The 9,223-nt window shown below is 38.0% G+C and overlaps 1 protein-coding gene and 1 long non-coding RNA gene across 4 annotated transcripts; both read right to left on the bottom strand.

The window, feature by feature from the left end:
• Positions 1–433: 433 nt before the first annotated feature.
• Positions 434–1,311, bottom strand: LOC145575890 (uncharacterized). Of its 2 annotated transcripts, none has more exons than XR_014098287.1 (3): positions 1,166–1,311; positions 885–993; positions 434–775 (listed from the first exon to the last, which is right to left on the bottom strand). It is a non-coding gene; the product is annotated as an uncharacterized LOC145575890 (long non-coding RNA). The 2 variants fall into 2 exon arrangements; XR_014098288.1 differs by having other exon boundaries at positions 885–1,039; positions 1,166–1,180.
• Positions 1,312–1,899: 588 nt separating this feature from the next.
• On the bottom strand, positions 1,900–8,237 carry LOC145574191 (protein OBERON 4-like). 2 transcript variants are annotated; one of them, XM_081631928.1, is made up of 3 exons: positions 8,047–8,237; positions 4,426–7,658; positions 1,900–2,828 (listed from the first exon to the last, which is right to left on the bottom strand). In XM_081631928.1, exons 2-3 carry the CDS (start codon positions 7,634–7,636, stop codon positions 2,248–2,250), a joined length of 3,792 nt encoding a protein of 1,263 aa, XP_081488054.1. In that variant the 5' UTR covers positions 7,637–7,658; positions 8,047–8,237; the 3' UTR covers positions 1,900–2,247. The 2 variants fall into 2 exon arrangements, with proteins under 2 accessions (XP_081488054.1, XP_081488056.1); XM_081631930.1 differs by lacking the exon at positions 8,047–8,237 and having other exon boundaries at positions 4,426–8,040.
• Positions 8,238–9,223: the final 986 nt, after the last annotated feature.

Below are 9,223 nucleotides of genomic sequence, written 5' to 3'. Positions count from 1 at the left end.
AAGTGATAGCAAATAATCCATAACCCAAACACAGAATAACATCCAACTTATATAGCTCATCCTAGCATTCATTCATTCCAGCTTCCAAAATACTAGCAACATATATGTTACAAGAAAACCACCATTCGACATGACACTGTATACAGAATTCACCTGCGATTCCATTCAACTCCAATCAAACAACAAAGCTTCAAACCAACCAGCAAAATTCACATAAACATCAACAGCCGCCACATACAAATCATCACCACCTACAAGTATACACCATTTCACAAACCACCACAAATTCTATTCACCCTACTTTCCATTCACACATTCACAACAATCAAACATCCAATCAAACAACAAACTCAAATTTAAAGCATATCAACCAAATTTTCACACAGATAACATAAACAACCGTCATAGTAACAACAAATCCACTTCCGAAAGCCGGCAGAAAACCAAGGCAATAGAATCTCTTAAGTAAGAACATGTTTGGTTTCATAACATTATTATTTCAAATCCATCAGAACGATTTCCAATCTACTAATCAAAACATCAATACAATTTTCATCCTGTTGTTCCAATTAAAGATAATAACAATCGACAAAAAAAAAACGTAAAACAAATCATGAAACAAAGAACCTTCAAGATTCAGTAGTCTTGATAATGAAGTTCTGACGACTGATAGGGTTCATCACCACCGGAGGTCCAGCAGTACGAGGCCATGCCTGCATTCTTTTGTCAGTTTCCTGGAACCATTCTTTGTTTGATACAGTTGATGGCGTAGTTCCTACAATATTCAAATTTCGAATTTTATGCAATTTTCTCTAGATCGAAAAAAAAATAATTAATTCAATAAAAACTGAAAATAAATTTGTGAATTTTTTGAGAAATTTTACCTCCGAAAATCTTCTGATCAGACATTATGTAATCGCAAGCATAAGCAACGAAAAAGGATCCAACGAGTGAGCCGACGATGTATTTACCCGCCATTGTTGACCTTCAAAGCTGGAAAAATGCGTCGAAAATTAGAGAAATTAAATTTTAGATCGATCTGAAAAAAATTGTGAAGAAATTGAGAGGCGATTCAGCTCGAAATTAAACGCAGATTATGAAGTCAATCATCTGAAAAATCGAATTGAAAGGGAAATTGATGAATTTAGAGGAGAGAGAAACTTACCGAAGAGGGATAAGTATGGTAGGGCAACTTTCTAGAGAGAGAGAGAGGGAGAAAGGGGGGTTCTGGTGCTACCGTGCGATGAACAAGAGCGCGTTACTGGGCTTCTCACTTCTCATGATAAACAGATAAAGGTCAAATTTGGGCTATAATGAATTAATGATAATGCTAGGCCTGGTGATCCCAAACACAACACGAACCCGACTCAAAGTTACGATAGAATTCCAAACATGACATGATATAAACACGAAATAATCTAAAACCAGACACGTAATACAATAGATTATTTTGTCATATTATACAATTATATTAGTTTTTACAAGCTTTTTTTATATGTTTAGAGAACAACCCAAAATTAACATTAGAAAATACACAAACCCGACTTTTAACCTGTTTTTCTAGCTACAGAGCATTGTATTTTTTTTACTTGTATTAAGCTTGGTGTAATAGTTGTTTAATTTGGAAAATAAATAATTATACATGGCAAATCTAAAAATTTTGGAAATAAATGATACTACTTGTACAAATCTTTTCCTCCTAATTAACTTTACCATTGTACAAACACAAAGGCATTTTCAAATCATTACTTGTATAACCCAAATCGAAGTATTTATTTTGTAAGTAAAATCAATCACTGTGAATCATGTAGTTCGAATAACAATACTGTAGGCCTGTAGCTTATGTTATAGGAAGTATACAAAAATCATTTATATGCCAAATATTTGCGACAGATGCAATAAATTGGAAAGAGAGAACTCCTTCAGTAGAGATTAATAGTTGCCAACAGTTTGTGACAGGAGGGTGAAGCTAGCAGCTATTTCTGTACATGCTTCAGTTAATTTCTACAAGTGAAAAAAGAAGCAAAAGCAACCAGTTTCTACAGAACAGGGCTCTTAAAGATCTCACCTTAAATTTATAATTAACTGAGATCAGTAAGCCAATTGAAAAGTACATACACCTCTATACTACCACTATCTGCCAATATCAGTGCTCGTGGCTATATGAATACTGGTGTGAGGCAGCATCGACATAAACTACGAGAGCTGCCTTGGTAATCTACATAACATCATCTATAGAAAGTAATACTAGGTACTGAGATTCCGTCTTGTTGCTTCCATTTTAATCAATAAATCCTTGATGTCGGTTTCCATCCTAGTTTTCATGTGGAAGTATTCACGATGACTTCTTTCCAGCATTTGTAGCTCTTCATGCTTCAGCCTGCGCCTCTCCTCTACCTCTGACAGGCGCAATTTTGCAATCCTGCTCATATACTCTTCTTCCGCCTTTTCATTCTTGGCGATCGCTATGCGTTGAAGGCCTTCAGCCTCTGCGCGAGCAGCATCAGCGCGTTTTTGGAATAATTGAGCTTCTGCCAGCTTAAGCTTGACAATATCTAGCTCATATCCTGTCTTGGAGCTCATGCCCATCAGCATCTCAGTACTCCACGAACCACCACCAACTGATCTCCCTTCAATACTCGGAAGGGTATTTCCAATATTTTCCATTTGGGAGAATTCCTTAGCAGAATAGGGTTTTGACCAAATAGGTTCATGACTGAGTACATTAGCCCCATCTTGGACGTTTACTCTGTTATTCTCAAGAGGTTGAGGTTGGACTTGATCTCTTCCAGAAGATCCTACTGCATTGGCAAGCTTGGCATCACCCTCTGCAATACCAAATGCACTCAAGTGTCAGGCCATCAGGGTAAAAATGAACATTGCAAAAGTGACAACCAAAAAAAGACAGAAAAGCAAATGGAATATGCCAGCAATCAAATGTTTTGTATTATTCCCTTAGTACATAAAATGAAGCTGCATAAATAAATACTATGCCTAACATAAGAACAGGTGGTGCTGCAAAGTGTGCACTATGAAGTGGTATGATACAATGCCAACAAAAGTATAATCATCTCATGGTTAAATTACTGAGAAAGTGATACTAGCGAGAGTGCGAGACAGAAATGTGTTTCATCTGATTTATCACATTCTGCATTTTAAAGTTAGAAAGATAACAGAGTACGGAGTATTTCTCAACAGAAACAGGTTGTGCTGTGAATAGTGAAGTAGTATGATACAATGCCAACAAAAACAAGTATATTCATCTCATGGTTAGATCACTGAGAAGTTATAGTAGCAAGACAGACAAGTGGTCATCTGATCCATCGCATTCTACATTTTAGAGTTAAAAAGATAGCAACACAAGTTTTCTCAACAGAAACAGCAGCAGGCCAGTAGTAGCTACTACACACATAAATGAATCTCTCTTTCTAATTCACCCTCGCCTATGATTCAAAGCATCAATTAATACTTTTATGAGAGGGCAATAGAAAGTTCCCTAAAATCTTCTCCCTTCCCCCACCCCAAACCCGCAACAAACTAAAAGGAATATTAGCATTAGAATACTTTGCAGACATGACAAGACTGCAAGCAACGAGTAGTTAAGTATTCATATGACCACCAAAAAAATGCACCAAGAGAATTATAGAGCTGGCCAAAAACACCATCCTTATAGCCAAGAAGTTCTAATGACTGTATGAAGAGTTCAAATATTAACAAGCAACTAAGAGAAGTAATCAAACTGGAGTTGGATATCATCTAGAAAAAAAATCTTGTGCCAAGTATTTTTACCATGACAAGCCTGTGGCAGATGAGGCTTAGCCACTCTGCAAACCTCAGATCAATCAGATGACAAAATCTAAAAAGTGATAAGAGTAAAGGCGCTTTGTGCAAAATTCACTTTGTTTCTTAAATGAGGCAAATACTATGTCTACATGGATGTTTGGGAACACAATGTCTCCAGAGAACCAATGCCTGCAGAGACATTGTTCAAATGCAGCCCTTTTTTAACTGAAATAAGGTCATCAGACAAGAAAACTATCGTCTCAACAAGATAAATCATACAAACCACATCAAAGAGACCTTGTGAACTGAGTTGAGTGAATTACAGCCGATGAAATTTCATGACTAGGCCAAGACATCTGCTACAGCAATTACAGGATATACTACTCTTTATCCATTCAAGTCCTTGTATAATTATAGCAAAGCAGTAACTACACAAAAGTAAATCACCTAAAGTTTCTAGTTTCTATTATTAGAAAAAGAGCAAAAATATACTAGTATTAGTTTCCTTTCTACAATTATAAGCAGATAATAACATCCTCAATTTATGATGAGTAGAGAAACAAAAGTTATAAGGAAACCATGCAGCAAATAATTAATCCTAAATAACAATCTGCTGAGAGGAAATTTTTTTGTATGACTTACCATTTAGGAACGCCATTATTTGATTACAGATCTCCACAGTTTTGGCCCCACTTTGCAACCTACCAATCAGCTGCTTAGCAGCATCATGCAATACTTTTCCTCTGTAATCATTGCTCGCACTAAATATCCTCCTCACATACTCAAGTTCCCTGAGAAATGTCTCAGCTTTCCATTCGGTAGCACAAGTTTTGAAAACATCCTTCACGAAGCCAAACATTTCAGATGGATGATCACAGGCAAGACAGTAAAATTGCATTTCAGATACCCCCTGAGCCCCAGCCATACTTCGACCATTTCTAATATAAGATTTCAGCAAACCACAATCAGTATGGCACCAATGGTTGCAAACATCACACCCAACCCAACCACATGTGTTGGAGGCAGTATCAAACTTGGAACAAACAAGACACATACAAGAACTACAATAACCATCTTTCTTGGAGCAAAATTTACAATCACACTCATCCATAGGTAATGCACTTCGGCAATTAACATTTCTACACTTCAGACTCAGAAATATCTCTGCCAGATCACTAGAAGAAATACTGTCAACTCGCTGGATATACTCTGGAAGACCAGTCTTAAGAGCCACCAAAATCTGCAACTGAACACGATGAGACTTTAACAGAGTCTCCAAATTAAGATCAGACCTTTTCCGCATCACATCCTGAAGGACACGTAGCTTTCTATGATTGTCTTCTTTCAAAATAACTTCACATACACTGTCCTTCAAGAAAGCAATTGAACGCTCTGGCATTTCATTAAGCCTCCGAGCCATGGTTTGGATGTGTTCTGAAGCAATTAAATAAATTAGCCGCTCCACAAGATCTCTTTCTCCAGCAAGTCCCTGTTCCATATCTCTTCGACTGCTGCTCCTGAAGAGCCTGCTTACACTTTCTTCCCCAGTCACTCGCCTCTCACTTTTCCCAAATTCCGATCTATTATCATGAGATCCAGCACTCTGAGCAGGAGACCTAAAATCGTCTTGATATCGTATCTTTCCAGAGGGCTGTTTCTGTAGACTACCAGAACGATCCACTCCAACAGGCACTGCTTGTTGTTGTATAGCTCGACCATTCAAAATGCCTTGGGATGACTGCGTAAAATGTAGAGACCCGTTGACATGACCATTTGAAACTGATTTTGAATTTGCAAGTATTTCCTTAGGCAGAGAATCATTAGCACTTAATGCCTGCCAATTAACACCTTGAAATAAAGGACGACTTTTGACAGATTGCTCAAAGTCATAATCAACTGAATTATGAGTCAGTGAACAACTCGGGTTATGAATGAACTGTGACCCAGAGAATGAAATTGATGTCGTGAAACAATCTGAACCAGTTCTGAGAGTGGTGCCAAATGACTGAACACTCCTTGCACGCGGAGGGGAGCTTGGGGGTGCAGCAGCACTGTGGGAAGCAGCAGGAACTGAAACATTAGGCAGGCCAAGTGAGAGATCTAGAGGTTCCAACTTTAGCTTCTCAGCTTCAGATTTAGATCCACTACTGTTGGCACACATCACTTTGACTCCAGCAGAGCTAGAAAAGAGCTCAAAGCCTCTCACACTGGGGCCTTCCATGGCATCATCTTGGCAAGCAATGAAATTCCTTTCGACCAGCAAACTATTTTCTCTAAGACTATCCTCACAAGAAGAGCTTACAGCCACGCCTTTCCCTTTATCTTTCAGGACAGGGACAGATGGTTTGGGCTCTTTAGGAACTTCTACGATCGCTTTATTTGACTCACCCAAATCAAATCCGAGGTCAAAATTATTTTTCGAATTCTTATTCACTGGTGATGGCTTTTCCACACTTCTAGGATTATGCTCTTCCACTTTCACCTGACTATCAAGGCTGATGTTTCCAGGGGCAGACAACTCAAATTGATTCTCTCTTAATCTTTTATCATTAGCAAGAGCATTTTCAACAATACCTGTACACACCGAAGGTTTAGTTTCTTCAGAAACGGAAACCTTTTTTACATAATCATTTTGGATAGTTGAGCACATTTCTGTTCCTTTCACGGTCACATTGTTTGCTACTTTTTCACCAGTCATCTGTTTCCTGTCAGCAGCACCTTCACCCAATGCCTGTTCGTCTTCTAGAGCCAAATTTCTGTCAGTGGCAACTGCATCAGCAACTCTGGACTTGACCATTTGACTAATTTCAAGCTCATGTAGCTTATTCCCAACATCCCTGTCTACTTGAGGATTCTCAGCATGTTGATTGACATTTTCAACGTTTGGCTCAGAAACAACGCGATCTTCCGGTGCTTGAATCTTATTCAATTCTGGTTGAAGCTCTCCTTCCTCCATCTCAGTTCCACTTCCAATGGCACTAGCAAATCCACCACTATCTACTACCATACTCTCATTCTTCCTGGTGTTCTTCAAAGGCTCACCGACTGACTTCTTTGAGTCTTTCGTTGAATCTTTGGACCACGTGGGTGATTTGACATCTTTAATTCCTCGAGGAGACCTCATATTCTCTTTGCTACTGCTAACGCCACCACTATCTGCCCCCCCACCTTTGCTACTACTGCTCCCACCCTTTTCAACCGGTGAACTCTTAACATCTTCCTCAACATCCTTCTTGCCCCTACTATCAAACCTCCTCCAGGAAGACGAAGCCCCATCCTCCCTCCTTGACCAATGCCTCTCCGACCTAAACCCTTTCGGATGATCCCTCCTCGAAACACAAAAGCTCTCGGATCGATGAATCCTCTCCCTTTCCCTATCCCTATCTCTATCTCTATCTCTCTCCCTATCCCTCTCCGGCACATACCCACTACCTCGTGGCGAAACCATTGATGAACCCACCATATCTCGATCCCTATACCTATCAAACCCTTTTCTCCGATCAAATCCATCATTCTCATGCTCCAATCTCTTCCTCACCCCTCTAAACCCCTCCCTCTCTTCAAAACCCCCAGAAAACTCATGCTCCCCTCTCTTCCTAAACCCTCTAGAACCCTCCCTCTCATCAAACCCGTCTAAATCATGATCCACCCTCTTCCTCAAACTAACCCCCCTCGACACCGACCCCTCTCGCTCTCTATCATCATCAGTCACCGGGGACGGTCTATTCCAGCCATTTTCTGCCCCTTTAGAGTAATATCTCCGATGATGCGATGACCATCCCGGTGTCGTTCGGTCAACCTCCTTCTCCCCAACCGACCCCAAATCATCACCATACGATCTTAACCTCTTCATTATCTAACCCTTCCCTCCGTTTCTAAATAATGTACCAAAACACAATTATATCAGTTAAAAGAGCTCAAACTTTGACCACGAATTCCCACCACCATGCAACAAATTAAATACCCGTGTGGGATCTTTTTAGACTCGTCTCGATTTATAGTTTACAAACAATAACTTTCTAAAATACCCGATAACACGAAATTAAAGATATTGACGATTAAAGGAGTACAACAAGTGAACAACCACCACAAAATATAATCAACAGCATAAATTTAACAGATAAAATTATAAACCCTCGATTTTTATCCCCTCTTTTTTAGATCTATAACACCATAATTTCTGAAAAATTAACAGGTATTTTACAGAAATAAGAGCTTCATAATTATAAAAAAAAAAAAAAAAAATTAAGCGGAAGAAATTACCGACTGAAGATCTGGGCGACAGCAATCCATTAAAAGGGAAAATGGGAAAAAAAAAAAAAATTGGGAAGAAGAAGAGAAGCTGAGAAGGTTTGGTTTAATCAATCTCTGGTAAAAGAGTCACAGCTTAGTGGGGACCATAAATTGAGCCAATAGGAAGGAAGAGGTGACGCAGAAAAGGTGACAGGAGGTTAGATTAGCAAAGAAGAAAAGAGAGTAACAACAGTCAACGCCAAGTGGTGAGGGTTTGAAAACTGGTGTGTGGTGCACGTGAGTAGACGTAAGATAGAAAATTATGAGGGAGTGGTACGTGCGAAAAACGCATGTGATGTTGACACGTGGAGTATGGAGGAAATGGACTGATAAATGCGTATAGTGGGTGAGGGGTTACTTTTGCTTGGAGAAATGAAGAGTCATTGACTACTCACAAATGTTGAAAGAGATAGGAGGGTCCGAGGGAGGAGGAGAGTATGGTTTTTTTTTTTTTTCTTTTATGTTAACGTGTGAGGGGGTTGGTTGAGTTTGATCGGGGATAGTCGGGTTAGGTCAAGCCATTTTGGATACGAAATACTACCTCCGTTTTTTATTAGTTGACATGTTTTGAATTTAGCACTATTCACATACTTGCATTTGACCGTGTTTTGTGATTTATACGTAATAAAAAATATAATCATGTGGATTCTTGTTAGATTCGTCACGGCATATATTTTCAAAATATCAACTTTTTTTATAATTTTTACTTATCGATAATTAATAAAATTAACGGTTGAAATCGTGCATTGGCAAACGTGACTAAAGAAACGTGTCAACTAAAAAAAACGGAGGAAGTATAAGTTAGGCTCCGTTCTTTAGAGCTCCTCTGCTCTGCTGAGTCCTGCTCTGTTGAAATTTGCTCTGTCATGCTCTGCTTAAAAATAATACTTAATATTGAATTATTATAATAATAATTAATATTTAATAATAATAACTAGTATTGAATTATTATAATAATAATTATTATTATTATTAAAAATTAATTTTTAATAATATTAAAAATTAATTTTTAATAATATAATGATTTAAATAATTAATATTTAATAATAATAATAATAAATAATATTTAATAATTATAATATTAATAACAATAATTAATATTTAATAATAATAGTAGTAGTAATAATAATAATGATAATAATAGTAA

The sequence above is a fragment of the Chenopodium album genome, chromosome 13 (assembly GCF_948465745.1).
Source record: "Chenopodium album chromosome 13, dcCheAlbu1.1, whole genome shotgun sequence".
NCBI lineage: Eukaryota > Viridiplantae > Streptophyta > Magnoliopsida > Caryophyllales > Amaranthaceae > Chenopodium > Chenopodium album.
Note: the sequence above shows the minus strand (reverse complement) of the source record. Positions and strands in the feature narration are given on the sequence as shown.

Coding starts and splice junctions, on each gene's coding strand:
- LOC145574191 (XM_081631928.1), bottom strand. CDS start 7,636: ATGAAGAGGTTAAGATCGTATGGTGATGATTTGGGGTCGGTTGGGGAG. Junction 2,829..4,425: donor AATAATGGCGTTCCTAAATG/GTAAGTCATACA, acceptor TTGGTATTGCAG/AGGGTGATGCCAAGCTTGCC.